General features: G+C 44.4%; 1 protein-coding gene across 3 annotated transcripts in view; it reads left to right on the top strand.

The window, feature by feature from the left end:
* Nucleotides 1-15,474, top strand: part of TMEM132B (transmembrane protein 132B) — a 377,290-nt gene that overhangs the window by 150,111 nt on the left and 211,705 nt on the right. For all 3 annotated transcript variants that reach the window (XM_065904184.1, XM_065904182.1, XM_065904183.1), the window contains exon 2: nucleotides 984-1,875. In XM_065904184.1, the coding sequence (XP_065760256.1) occupies nucleotides 986-1,875 (890 nt within the window). In that variant the 5' untranslated portion in view covers nucleotides 984-985. The remainder of the gene's footprint in view (nucleotides 1-983; nucleotides 1,876-15,474) is intronic.

The following is a 15,474-nucleotide window of genomic DNA, read 5'->3' on the forward strand; positions in this document are numbered from 1 at the left end:
TCGTTTTTCTTTTTTTTAAATTTAACTTTATTATTACTATTTTTTTGGCTACATGTGGGACCAGGGATCAAACCTGTGCCCCCTGCATTGGGAGCATGGAATCTTAACTGCTGGACCACCAAGGAAGTCTACTGGGCTTCATTTTTCTTACAGCTGCCTGTTATCCCACTGTAAAAGTGTCTAGTTTATCCAGTCTCCTCTTAATAAACCTTTGGAATGGTTTAAACTGATAAATAATAATAATGGTAGCTGGTAAAGGTTGAGCATGTTTGTGAGTCAGCACTGTTCTAAGCTCTTCGTATTTATTAACTCATTAATCCTTATTATAGTTTATATTCTACTTTATATGAAGACATTTGAGGCACAGAGAGGTTAAGTAATTTGCCCAAAGTTGCTCAGTGAAGAAGTGACAGAGTTGGGATTTAGATCCAGCCTTCTCACCCTAGCACATGTATTTCTAGAAGTAGGAACGCTGAACCATAGCTTCACCCTCATTTCAAAAAGAATTAGGAGACGTCTCAATGTCCCTGCACACATCCCATCTGGGAGTGACAGGAAGAAGTGTAAATATCAAATAAAAGCATCGGCACCTCATAGACAACAGTCCGATGCCTGGTTGTGTGGTGGGCTGGGTAGGTGTGCAGCCTACTCTTTGTGGGGTGATTACAACAGAGTCGACCATGATCCTCTGAGTTTGGAGATTTGCAAGAACAAGAGGGTGTGATGTTTTCCCTCTGGGGGTATAATTCAGCCACAGGCGATTGGGTTAGTGGTACCTGGGGGCTTCTTCCCACTCTGCCTTTGTTATTTTGGAAGATCCTTAGAGCACACTTTATGTAATGCAAGGACTTCCACAGTGATGAGATCCAGGGGACGGATGGGCGTGGCCAGTGGGCAGTGTGCTGGGGGTGGGTGGGTGGAGCTTGCACTGTCTTAAATCCAGACTCTGTTCTCAATCTTCCTTTCTGTTCTTTCTCGTGCAGTGATGGAGAGCCGAACCATCGTGGACAGCCTGCAGAGGTTCTCCTCGCTCCCCGCTTACCTTCCCACGAGCTTCCACATCTCTAACGCAGAGGAGTCCTTCTTCCTTAAAGAGGCCAACCAGGACATCACGCGGAACTCCAGTCTGCAGACCCGGGTGGAGTCCTTCTTTATCTACCGAGCCAGGAGACCCCCAGTTGTCAATGCCAGCTATGGTCCATTTTCAGTGGAGAAGACGGTCCCCCGGGAGCTCATGCTGACTTCTATACCCTTTGGCCACGTGGGCCAGTTTCCCTTTAATTGGAAGGTGAAAGCCCACATCCTCGATAGCTCCATTTACTCCAACAGACCCAAAGTACAGACCTTGTTTTACATCACGGGGATGGGCTGGGCTGATGGTGACCCTGCGGAACAACTACCCTGTGTCAAGATGTTTGCTTTTCCCGAGGCCAGGGAAGTGGCGGCCAGCTGTCGGCTGCAGGGGACCCCAGGACTGTGTGTGGCCGAGCTGGAGCTGCTGCCCGAGTGGTTCAGCTCCGGGCTGGACCTGGAGCCTGAGGAGGAGATCCCGGCCCTGCTCGGCGGCACGGCCATGGAGCTCTTCTTCGCGCTCTACCCGGCCGACCCGGCTGGCCAGTGTCCCCTGGAAGAGGATGGCAAGTGGGAGAATAACATCCACTCGGGCCAGGATAGCCCCCCGCCGGCACCCCCAGCCCGGGAGAGGATCGGCAGTGTTGTGGTCTACCCGACCCAAGACGACCTGCGGTGGTCCATGCTGAACCTGGATGAGAATGTCGTCCTCTCTGTGCCGCTGAACCTCATCCGGGAAGGGGACACAGCCACCTTTTTGGTCTCCCTGACTAGTGGCTCTGTGGCAGACCACTTCACTCTTAGGTAAGAGGCTTTGCAGGGTTGGATTGGGCTGGAAATCCACTCTTGATCCTCAGTGAATTGTTATTCCATCAAGTGGTTGTTGATTTTAAGTTTCCTCCACCACAGTGAGGAAACTTACAAACAAGACCAATGCAAGCCAGCAGACTAGACAGCCTCAAGCAGAGGCTCTGGGCCTCTCTGTTTTCTAAGCTCTCCATAAGTAATTCTGATATGAGGCCAGGATTAAAATATTTGCTTGGAAGGCAGTGATTCAGGCTGTGAGGGCCAAGTGTGTCCCTTTCAGGCTCTCACCTGATATTCTGAACCTCTCACTGCCCCCTTGATGTGCCAGGTAGAATCCCAGAATGCCCAGAAGTGAACACCTTGTAAATGAATTTCTAAATCCACAAAGGAGTTTTCTGAGACAATGTCTCCTACCTCTCAGGTTTTTTCTTTTTTAATTATTTATTTGGCTGTGCTGGGTCTTAGTTGGGGCATGCAAACCCTTAGTTGCAGCATGTGAAATCTAGTTCCCTGACCAGGGATCGAACCTGGGCCTCCTGCATTGGGAGCATGGAGTCTTAGTCACTGGACCACCAAGGAAGTCCCATCCTTCCTCTTAGTTTTTAATCAGTAAAGAATCCTTTGTCAAAGCAAAGCAGCTGTCTATATCTGTATGATGAAGACTTGATTTTAGGATTGCAGAGAGTGGGGGAACTTCTCTGTGCTAAAGACACAAATCTGTCTAGCTTATTTTGCTCACAAATCTCCCTGGGTAGCAGTAGAATGCATGGCTCTGCTACACACCGGCTGTGTGCCCTGGGGCAAGTCACCCAACCTCTCTAGGCTTCAGCTTCCTCATGGGTGAGATGGCAATAATGATGGAATCTACTTCCTGGGGTGGTTGTGAGGATTACACAAGTTAATCAAGTTCTTAGAACAGTGCCTGGTGCATGGAGAGTCTTCACTGAATGTTAGGCTGTGGTTGTTTACTCACCCCCAGATGCTGAGCTGGTAGACATCAAAACTGCAGTGCAGGTGGGGCTTTGTTTTGCTGGATGCAGGTGAGGAAAAATAAGAACTAATCATGAGTCCTGTGTGGTCCTTCTGATTCTGAGAGGCTGATGTCCCAAATCACACCTGTCTGAAGGTGGCCTTGTTCAGAACCTGCCAAGAGGATCCCAATAGTCTGGCAGATCCCAAATGGGTTTAGTAGCTTGCAGGAAGTAGGGTTCTTGTTTGGAGCCCCTTGAGTTAGTCTTGGTGGTAAAAATTGATTCAGAACTGGGTGTGGACCCAGCCCTGTGCTGGTCACTCCAGTGATGTGGCTGGTCTGGTCTAAAACACAGCTCTTGCTCTGCAGAGATTCTTTCAATGCCAGGCAGTGCCAGCTGCTCACTATAGACCAAGAATGGCATAGCAATGGCTTCTGCTCTCCTGCCACTCACTCTCCCAAGGCAGACATGATCAATCAACTACAGCACCTAGTACTCCCTTTGCCATGGCAGACATTACTAATATACTGCCACACTGAGCCCAGGACTCCAGGCAGCCCCTACCAATTCATGTGAGGGAGAGGGTATGACATTTCAGACTCAGCTTATTTGCCATCTTGGGTGTAGAGGGAATGTTATTAGTGAGAATTTCAAGGAGGGGGAGAGCAGATGCCCTGGTGGTTGGGAAAGTCCGGGAACCTGGCTGAGAAAGGCATTTCAGGCCAGCAGAATGGTGCACACAGTACTAGATAGCTTTCACTGAGAACTCAGAATGCTCCAGACCACATTCTAAGTGGTTTATATTCCTTCACTCACTGAATTTGACAACAAACAACTCAAGTAGGCAAGTATCATCATCCCCATTTCTCTGAGGCACAGAGAGGTTGAGTAACTTGCCCAAGCTCACACAGCTAGGGAGTAGTGGGTGTGAACCTACTGGTGGGCAAGCTCTAGAGCCTGTGCCCTTCACCCCCACAGTCAACTGCCTTTTGAAGATAGGAGGGGGCAACTGCCGCACCTCCCAGGCTGTGCAGGGCTCAGTCATGCCAGAGCTGAGGGTCAATTTAGGGAGAGAGAGACTGCTGAGACTGGAAGAAGATCCAGAATGTAGAGGCCCCTAAAGTGGCATCTTGGTTCTAAGTAGAAACCCCTCAAGTTTTTTGTTGCTCACAGAAGTTAATTTTAGAGCTGAAATGAACTCTAATGCACTGACTTTGACCTGAAAGGTCAAGTCATAAACTGTCAGCCTCCAGGAAATATTAACACTTTCCAGGGGCCGTTAGTTGTGGGGCCTTGAGACTGTCCCAAAGGAGAAGCACTTAGTTTAGAGTTTGCAAACTGATGGTCATAGCAAGTCTAACCCAGAGATGTGTGCTGTTTTTTTTTTTTTTTTTTTTTTTTAAATCTCATATGGCATTCCTTAAAATATATAAAAGAGTTGACAACCTCTGACAATAGGGAGATCTCACATATCATTTTCTTGGAAGGTTTTGAAGATTTGGTGACTTGGCTACGGTTGGCTGTTGTTAGGGAGTGACTTCCTGCTTTAGATGGATCATGCATTGCCTGGCTCACTCCAGTCCCCACCATGCCTGGTCCATTGCGCTCACTTGTCTGGTTCTTGTGAGCATTTTGAAACTCCTGATATAATATTGGAAAAAGGGGAAAGCAGTGCTTAAAAGAGGGGCTAAATTCTAACCTCTGAAGGCAGACGTCACTGACTCATTCACTGTGGGCGTCAGGGAGACAGGAGTGGTCAGTGAGTGCATCATAGGAAATGAAACATCAGGGGCTTCCCTGGTGGTCTGGTGGCCAAGACTCCGCGCTCCCAGTGCAGGGGGCCCAGGTTCCATCCCTGGTCAGGGAACTAGATCCCATATGCCACAACTGAGGCTCCCTCATGCTAAAACTAAGACCTGGCACAGCCAACTAAATAAATGTTTTAAAAAAGGAAGTGAAACATTCCTCCATCATAACTGGTATTATTTAGTGAATTAGTTGCTTCATGTAAAACAATTAGAAGAGTGCCTGGCACACTGTAGGTGTTCAATAAGTGTTAATAGATACAATTATTTATATACTACAATTGATGCTATTATGTTTAATTGATATGATTGATGCTTTTAAATAATTATGTGTACTGTGCCAGGCTCAAGTTGTGTCTATCACAGGTGGCATACAAAGTATTCGTGTCCATCTTATGAATGTGGAAACTGAGACTCAGAGAGGTTAAGCATTACCTATCTGAAGTCGTGCAGTGGGGAAGTGGTGGGGTTGGCATGGGGGTCTGCAGACAGGAGCTGAAAACACTCTTGGGTGATTCTACTTGTCCAGGTGGAGACTGAGCTTTACCTTTCAGATCTTTCTGGGTCACCATCTAGAGTTTCTTGTCTTCATGCTTTCCTAGATATGACTACTGTTTCTTTTTGTTTGTTTGCTTGCAGAAGTTTTATTCAGTTGTAAATTATATAGTGAACTTAATTTTAAAAACCAGTATATCAATATCAATTGCATTCTTATACAAAGATAAAATTCTAATTTCTTTATTGAAGTATAGTTAATTTACAATGTTTTGTTACTTTTAGGTGTACAGAAAAATGATTCAGTTATACATACATACCTAAATATGTAATGGGGCTTCCCAGGCGGTGCCGGTGGTAAAGAACCTGCCTGCCAATGCAGGAGTCTAAGAGTTGAGGGTTCAATCCCTGTGTCGGGAAGATCCCCTGGAGAAGGGAATGGCAACCTGCTCCGGTACTCTTGCCTGGAGAATCCCATGGACAGAGGAGCCTGGCGGGCTACAGTCCATGGGGTTGCAAAGAGTCGGATAGAACTAACGCGACTTAGCACACATGCATGCACATACATACATATATATGTACATATTCTTTTTCAGATTCTTTTCCATTATAGGTTATTACAAGGTATTGAATACAGATGACTTATTTCTTTTTTAAAAATAACATTTATTTATGGCTATGCTGGATCTTCCTTGCTGCAGATGGGCTTTCTCTAGTCACGGCGAAAGGGCGCTACTCTTCATTGTGGTGTGCAGACTTCTCATGGCAGTGGCTTCTCTTGTTGTAGAGTACAGGCTCTGGGCCTGGGAGCTCTGTAGTTGTGGCTTGCAGGCTCTAGAGTGTGGGCTCAGTAGTTTTTGGCACAGAGGCTTAGTTGTTCTGAAGCACATGGAATCCTCCCAGACCAGGAAATGAACCCTTGTGCCCCCGCATTGGTAGGTGGATTTTCTTCCACTGTACCACCAGGGAAGTCCGACTATTATTTCTTATGCTGAACTTTATGGTTAGAGAAGAGTGAAGTGAAGAGTGAAGAGAAGAGTGAAAGTGAAGGTCACTCAGTAGTGTCTGATTCTTTGTGACCTCCATGGACTATACAGTCCATGGAATTCTCCAGGCCAGAATACTGGAGTGGGTAGCCATTCCCTTCTCCAGGGGATCTTCTTAACCCAGGGATCAAATCCAGGTCTCCTGCACTGCAAGCGGATTCTTTACCAGCTGAGCCTCCAGGGAAGCCCCAGAGAAGAATGCACTAAAATTGTGGAAATAAATGAAGAGCACCTAGATGAGAACAGAGGTTATTTATTCAGAGCTTGCTTTGGCAAGGGAGTCAGTCACCATCACTGACATTTGGCAGAGACCCAAGGGCAGTCAAGGAAGTAGGAAAGTTCTGCTCCAATTGTCAGTGTGGGGAAGCTGGAGGGGGCTCCCAAGCAGTGAGCATCTTATGTGACTGGTTTGGGAAGCATATCTGGCTTTTTCTGACTGACCTTGAATTGGAAGCAGAGGCTGTCAAAACGGAAGCTGGCAGTCATGGACCAACTTCAGATCTTTCTAGGCTGACTGTTGCTGAGGCTGTGGTTTGGCATTTTGGCTTGGTTGCTGCAAGGTTGTGGGTCAGACTTGTCTTGTCATAGATGGTCTGGCTATTGTCTTTTTATATATTCAGACTCTTAAAAATAAAACACTGTTTTCAGGCTGTAGGGGATGTGTTATTTCCCAACATAACTGATTGTTTTAATCATGCCTTTTATGAATGAAATGTGACATATTTCATTCTGGCTCAGATGAAACCCCAGATCAAGTGTGAATGCGCACAAGATTCACTGAGATAATTTTAGAATTGAAGACGTATGGACGGGGGACAGGTCTGTTCAATTTTCATGTGTTACATTGCTGTTTCTGACTGCATATTGTATTGGGGCCAGTCTGAACAAAAGTTGGATTGGTTGTTCTCTAACACAGATAGACGCTGTTAAATGCTAATATCTAAAACTAACCATATGTTGAAAAGCCTTTTATTTATTTGTTATTTCAAATTTAAAGTTGCAGAGTTTTCTGTCTTTCTTTTTTTAAATATTTATTTATTTGGCTGCATTGGGTCTTAGTTGGGGCACACTGGCTCTTCGTTGCAGTGCCCGGGGGGCTCAGTGGTTGTGGCACTTGGGCTTAGTTGCCCCACGGCATGTGAGTTCTTAGTACCTTGATCAGGAATCGAACTGGTGTCCCCTGCATTGGAAGGTGGATTCTCAATAACTGGACCACAAGGGAAGTCCCCAAAACCCTTTTAGCAAAGGGTTAAAAAGTGGGGTTTGGCGTGGTTGGGGACTGCTAGGCTGGATTCAGGGTAAGTCTTTCAAACCAAGAAAGACTGACATATTATGAAAGTTTTCCCACTCCATCTGTAATGTCTCCAAGGCCAAGAGTGATCCTGAGAAGCTTTATCCCTGATTTATGAAAATAGCTCTTTCTTGGCTTACACAGAGAAACCTCCCAGGCTGACCTTTCATCCTGTTAGGCAGTGGAGCCCAGTGGTTAAGACTGTAGACTTCAGGGCCAGACAGCCTAGGTACCAGGTGCCAGTTGGGTGACCTTAGGCAGGTTACTTAACCTCTCTGTGTCACAATTTCCCCATTTGTAAATGTGGGCTGTTTATGCAGGTCAGGAAGCAACAGTTAGAACTGGACATGGACCAACAGACTGGTTCCAAATAGGAAAAGGAGTACGTCAAGGCTGTATATTGTCACCCTGCTTATTTAACTTATATGCAGAGTACATCATGAGAAACGCTGGGCTGAAAGAAGCACAAGCTGGAATCAAGATTGCTGGGAGAAATATCAATAACCTCAGATATGCAGATGACACCACCCTTATGGCAGAAAGTGAAGAAGAACATAAAGCCTCTTGATGAAAGTGAAAGAGGAGAGTGAAAAAGTTGGCTTAAAGCTCAACGTTCAGAAAACTAAGATCATGGCATCTGGTCCCATCACTTCATGGGAAATAGATGGGGAAACAGCGGAAAGAGTGTCAGACTTTATTTTTTTGGGCTCCAAAACCACTGCAGATGGTGATTGCAGCCATGAAATTAAAAAATACTTACTCCTTGGAAGGAAAGTTATGACCAACCTAGATAGCACATTAAAAAGCAGAGACATTACTTTGCCAACAAATGTCCGTCTAGTCAAAGCTATGGTTTTACCAGTGGTCATGTATGGATGTGAGAGTTGGACTATGAAGAAAACTGAGCACCTAAGAATTGATGCTTTTGAAGTGTGGTGTTGGAGAAGACTCTTGAGAGTCCCTTGGACTGCAAGGAGATCCAACCAGTCCATCCTAAAGGAGATCAGTCCTGGGTGTTCATTGGAAGGACTGATGCTGAAGCTGAAACTCCAGTACTTTGGCCACCTCATGCGAAGAGTTGACTGATTGGAAAAGACCCTGATGCTGAGAGGGATTGGGGGCAGGAGGAGAAGGGGACGACAGAGGATGAAATGGCTGGATGGCATCACCGACTCGATGGGCATGAGTTGAGTAAACTCCGGGAGTTGGTGATGGACAGGGAGGCCTGGCATGCTGCGATTCATGGGGTCGCAGAGTCGGACACGACTGAGCGACTGAACTGAACTGAGCTGAGCTGATACTTTAATCGGCTGTTTATGAAGTGTCAGCTTTGCTCAGCCAGATTCCTCCCTTTCATTTGTCGCCACCACGTGCTTCTGGTTGCTCAGGCCAAATGTCTGATCACCAGGTTGACTTTTGCCATTCTCTGATACATACCCCTTCATTTGAACTGTCTGCAAATCTTGAGTTTTCTCTAGAAATGATGAGCTCCCAATCAGTAGAGGCATTCAACAAGAGAGGCTGTCTACTGGGAGGGGCACTTCTGGGCAGGTTGACGGGCTCTTCTGCAATTCTTCTGGGTCATCCACACTTACATGTCTGGTAGGATTTTCCTATATAGTATCCAGAATTGAACTCCCTCCATGTCAAGTCAGGGTCCTCTCTTGGCCTCCTGACAGGTCTCCCAGCCTCCACCTTTGCCCCCTGATGTCTTGAGCAAAAGCCAAAGTTCTCATATGGGCCCATAGGCCCAACATGATGTGACCTCCTCCCGTGGCCCCTGCCCTGCTCCGATATTTTGGACATACTTTATCGTTTATATTAATGACATATCATCATTTATGGCTCACCTCTTCCTGCTGGAATGTGAGGTCTCTGAGGGCGGGGACTTTTGTTCTTTGATGTGCACTAAGGACCCAGAGTACTGTCTGCCACAGAATAAGTGCTCAAGAAATATGTTTTGGGTGAATGAATGAGTGATTTTGGAAATGCTGTGAAGCATTGTTCCTGGATGAAGGGTGTGAATTGTCAAGACTGTATGAGTTCATGGAATAAATAAGTAGGAATTTCATAAATACTGAAGGTTGGGACACTTGAAGATCTACTTCTGGCAGAAGTTTTGTCTTCGCTACAGTGTGAGAATGGATTAATCACTTCTTCTTTTTTTAAAAAAAAATGTTTGTATTTATTTATTTGGCTGTGCTGGGTCTTAGTTGCAGTACCTGGGATCTTTAGTTGTGGCACGTGGGACTTCCCCTGGTGGTCAAGAGTGGCCAAGACTCTGCGCTCCCAGTGCAGGGGGTCCAGGTTCGATCCCTGGTCAGGGAACTAGATCCCACATGCCACAACTAAAAAATCTTCATGACACAACTAAGGATTCATCATTTCTAATCAAACTGTAGGCAGTGCCAGTGTAGTCTAAACTTTGGTAATTCACACACCCCCTTTAGGATTTTTTTTTCGTCATGTCAGATGCTGCCACATCCTACCATTGTAAGTTAAGTCATATCTACGTGCCTTCTTTGTATAATTTTTATTTGCTCTTTTTCTTTAAATGAAACCACTTAAAACTTACATAAACATGTTTAAAAGGATACCTTACATCAGCCACCATAAATAGAAATCGGTATTACTTGTTTACATGAAAGAGTATTATAAAGATAAGTTACAACAATAACAACAGCAAAAACACAACACTGCTAAGTGCTAAGTAGGTGTCATCACCTGTGGAAGCAACACCTGAGGTCGGATTTCTGCTTGAAAGGAGGTTTAGCTTGTGCTGCAGAGAGGTGATGGCCACGGAAACTTCCTCCCGTACATTGTCACAGATTCTGGAGAGGGTGACTCTCCCTCTGTGACTTCTTGCTGTTTGAGCCATGTCTGTGTGACATCAGGACCACCTGCAGACCCAGGGCCAGGCTTTGGGAAAACTGGCTGCTGAAGACTTTCTCATCCATGGGATCAAGGAAACACCAGGAAGCATCACCTCCTGGTCAGCCTCTGTCTCTCCCATGGAGGTCCTTTCTCTCTCCCATGGATATCACTTCCTGTCCACAGCACTTCCTCAGGGACTTCTTTTGTACCTGGTATTGCTAATATATGTTCCAGGTTGAGAATGTCAATTACCCCAAAGCCTTCTAGATTTCCTGACTGCAGAGACCATCTTCCTTCATTTCACCACTGAACAGAAGGGGCGATCAGAAGTGTCAGAGGTAGAAAATGTAGTTGATGACTATGGGGTGGGTGAGCCTGCAGGCTGAAATCTAGCTGTCATTGATGGAGCAAATATTTTGTGATCACCTATTAGTTGTCGCCCACCTTTGGTTTGCTTTTCTTTTTTCATTTTGAAAAAAACCACACATACTCCCATCTCTCAAGCTCATATTTTCCAAGGAGGAAGGCAGTAACTAAGCAAATAAACTAAATTATACACAATTAAAACCCAAGCTAAGGGCCACAAAGGAAACAAACAGAATGCAGTATCTTCAAACTTCATTTCATTTATTTTAATTTTTTAAAAGCTTTTTGTCTTGGGATGATTTTAGATTTATAGGAAAGTTGCAGAAAACGCAGATTTTCCCTAATGCAAATATTTTTCACATAGCCACAGTGTGAATATCAAAACCAGGAAATTAGCATGGCAGTAATATTGTTAACTAACCTACGGACATTATGAAAAAGTGCCTGCTGTTCTGAAGCATCCTTTTTTGGCTCTGGGATCCCACATTGCTAGAGTTGTTATAGCTCCTTAGTCTGATGAATTCTGATCTTTGGTCTTTTTTTTTTTTTTTTTTTTTTTTTTTTTTGGCTTTTTCTCTCTTTCATGACCTTCATGTTTTTGATGAATACTGACCAGTTATTTTTGACAATGTTCCTCAATTTGGGTTTTTCTCTTATCTTCTCATGATTAGATTGAGGATGTGTGTATTTGGTAGGAATCTCAGTGAAGTGCTTGTCCTTCTTTCTGTTGTATGGGAGGCATGTGATGTTGACATGTCTCATTACCACTGATATTTACCTATATTACCTTCTTAAAGTGATATCTTTTCAGTTCCTCCACTACAAGTATGATTTTCCCTTTTGTAATTAGTAATAACAACATCTGGGAAGATAATTTGTGACTATCAACATCTTTCATGTACTTTTTGCCCATGAATTTTAGCATCTGTCAATGATTCTTGCCTAGAATGCAGTAATTTTTAAATAAATGAATCAGAAGTGAATATTACAGGAGAATCTTGGCTCTTCTTGATCACTGCTTATTTGTATATTAAGAAGTGAGCCAGAAACAATTAGTCATCATAGAAGCCACTACACTTTTTCTGCTGAGATGAAAGAAGATGCTCAATGCACTTAGGGGGTCCAGAAGGTTTTGAGATGACTGCCATTCACACTTCCCACTGCTGGGGGCCCAGGTTCAATTCCTGGTTGGGGAACTGAAATCTCATTAGATGCATGGCATGACCAAAAAAGAGAAAGAAAAAGAAAAGTAAAAAAAAAAATTAATCTTAGTGCTCACTTTCACACTTAAAACAATAGCATCCTGGGAGGATTTCCCTGGTAGTCCAGTGGTTTAGACTCTGCTTTCCACTGCAGGGAATGTGGATTCAGTCCCTGATCAGGGAATTAAGATCCCACATGCCTTGCAGCCAAAAAACCAAAACATAAAGCAGAAGCAATATTGTAACAAAAATTCAATAAAGACTTTAAAAATGGTCCACATTAAAAAAATCTTAAACCTTAAAAAAAGCCCAATAGCAACCTGTTTGGTGATATTACCTCAGGTGGTGCCCAAAATTCAGGCTTTATTAATTTTTTTCCCCAAAGGAAACTCAGATTTCCCTTGAGGAAACTCTGCATAGACACAGATGCTCTGAATCTGGCAAGGTCAAAGCTCAGATCAAGCCTAGATTTCAGCAGAACTTTCCCAAACAAACCATAACCTGCCCAGAGTGTTTAACTAGTTCCAAAAGTCATCGGCTGCATTCAGTGAGTGTATTTCCATTATTAGTACATGGTGCTTAGCCCCATCTCTACCTGGCTTTCCATCCCAAGTTCACTGCAGTCTGGGAGCTCCCATGGAGGCTGGTAGAGAGCAAGTATAAATGTCACAGGCTTGAGGAGTCTAGCTACAGAGGGGATTTTTTTAATTGTAAGAAATATTCTTTAAATTTTATTTAGTTCAGTTCAGCTCAGTCGTGTCCGACTCTTTGTGACCCCATGAACCGCAGCACGCCAGGCTTCCCTGTCCATCACCAACTCCCGGAGTTTACCCAAACTCATGTCCATAGAGTCGGTGATGCCATCCAGCCATCTCATCCTCTGTCGTCCCCTTCTCCTACTGCCCTCAATCTTTCCCAGCATCAGGGTCTTTTCAAATGAATCATCTCTTCGAATCAGGTGGCTCAAGTATTGGAGTTTCAGCTTCAGCATCAGTCCTTCCAACGAACACCCAGGACTGATCTCCTTTAGGATGTACTGGTTGGATCTCCTTACAGTCCAAGGGACTCTGAGGAGTCTTCTCCAACACCGCAGGTCAAAAGCATCAATTCTTTGGTGCTCAGCTTTCTTTATAGTCCAACTCCTACATCCATACATGACCACTGGAAAAACCATAGCCTTGACTAGATGAACCTTTATTGACAAAGTAATATCTCTGCTTTTTAATATACTGTTTAGGTTGGACATAATTTTCCTTCCAAGGAGTAAGCATCTTTTAATTTCATGGCTGCAATCAGCATCTGCAGTGATTTTGGAGCCCAAAAAAGTAAAGTCAGACACTGTTCCCACTGTTTCCCCATCTATTTGCCATGAGGTGATGGGACCAGATGCTATGATCTTAGTTTTCTGAATGTTGAGCTTACAATTTTTAAAAGTTCCACACTTAGGATTTCATGTAATAACCCTTTTCCCCTCTAAATTGCCCCTCCCCCATCCCTCTCCCCACTGGTAACCACTAGTTTGTTCTCTGTGAGTCTGTAGCCTTTTTTTGTTGTTATATTCATTAGTTTGTTGTATGTTTTAGATTCCACATTATAAGTGATACCATGTAGTATGTGTCTTTCTCTCTTTGACTCATCTCACTTAGCATAATGCCCCGTGAATCCATCCATGTTGCAGCAAATGGTAAGGCTTTGTTCTTTTTTATGGCTGAGTGGTGTTCCACTATGTATCTGCACCACATCTTCTTTATCCAGTCACCTGTGACTGGACACTTAGCTTGCTCCCATACTTTGGCAATCATAAATAATGCTATTATGAACACTGGGGTGCGTGTGTCTTTTCAAAGTAGTGTTTTTGTTTTTTTCAGGTATTGTATCCAGGAGTGGAATTGCTGGGTCACATTTTTAGTTTTATTTTTAGTTTTTTGAGAAACCTCCATACTGTTTTCATGGTGGCTGCATCAATTTACATTTCCAACAATAGTGTGTTGGAAGGTTGGAAGGTTCAAAAGGGGATTTTTTTTAATTTATTTTTTTCTGCTCACCACCAAAAACCTAGTTTCCACCCATTGTTAAATGATGATCCTCTCTATCCGTGTCCCCCTCCCTGCCCTCCTCCCCTCTGGCAACCACTACTCTGTTCTCTGCATCTATGGGTTTTCACTCATATGTGGCATATAAAAACAAACAATAAATGAACAAAGCAAACAAAACAGAAACCAGCAAAAGGAGATTTTGACCTGTGTGGATTACTTTATCTTAGGGCACAAGTTTGGAGAAACTGGAGTGTACCTAAGATTAGGGTGGTGGCCAAAAAATTGATGTACGCTTAGCTTGTACCAAGCTACATTTGATGTTTTCTTGCTTTAACCTTGGTAGTCGTGTTAGGAGGTTGAGGTGGTTATTTTCAAAGCTCTCTTATAGACTAGGAAACCCAGACTGCCCTCCCCTCTGTGGAACAGACTCCTGCCTGTGGGCATAAGGAGGGTGGCAAGTGCCAGCAGTGTCGGCCGCTGCTCCCCTGTGCAGGCATTTGTGGTGGGGCTGCTTGTCTGCAGGTGGCTGCTGCATGACCTTGCATGTCCTTGGAACCCAGCCTCAAGACCTTTCTTCTTCCTGCTCAGGGTTGCCCTGTTCCTGGGAATTGTCTTGCCGATTGAAATACTCACAGGGTGTAGCTCCATCACATCCAGGAAAGTGTTTTGCATATCATTACCAATCTGGCAGCTGAAACGTCATTGGTTAATAGTTTCTGTAGGTGTGTGCATGCATATGTATCTCCATCATCTGATTTGGTCTGCCCAGTGGCAGGCATTAGGCAGAATCTGGAGACAAAACAACAAAAGAGAGAGATGGGGCAAGATATCTAGTCCCCCTCTTTGCCCTCTGGCTAGACTGTGGTTTGCTTACACTGCTTCATCTGTTACTATAGCAGTTGTTGGCATTTCATCTCCTGTAATTCTGGATTTTATAAAGTAATCACTGTTTGCTTTTGTCCCTTTAGACTGGGGATGATAACGGTAGATACACAGATCCACCTTGTTCCAAACATACTTATAGAATTTCTGACAATTGAGTATCAGTTTTCAAATTTAAATTCACTAAAGTGAAATAAATTTAAGAATTCTATCTCAACTGAACAAGGGTCCCCACTGTTGCCAGCACTGTAGTACATCACTGTCCCTAGGCATCCCCCTCTGCCCTGCCCACGTGTCTGTGAATAGTCCCCTCCTGGAGCCAGCTGGGCCCCTGCTGGGCACAGTGGAGAGTCAGCTGGTGGGGTTGTGATGAAGGAAGATCTCTGGATGCTACTTAACTACCTTTGAAGGTTTGCCTGACATGCTTCCCTCAGTGAAAGTGAGAATCTGGTTGCCATGTTGTGAGGGTCACTCTCCTCTTCAGACGTTGACTTTATGAAGGAGAGCTAGGAGTTTTCATGCCTGATAGTGTTGATGGGGCCTGAGCCAAATGGGGTTGGCCATCACCCTGGGGCTGTCCCATTTTTTTGTGTTTCTGCTTCTGAGTATCAATACCTGTTTGTATCAG

This window comes from Muntiacus reevesi, chromosome 13, assembly GCF_963930625.1.
Source record: "Muntiacus reevesi chromosome 13, mMunRee1.1, whole genome shotgun sequence".
In the NCBI taxonomy this organism is placed as follows: Eukaryota; Metazoa; Chordata; class Mammalia; order Artiodactyla; family Cervidae; genus Muntiacus; species Muntiacus reevesi.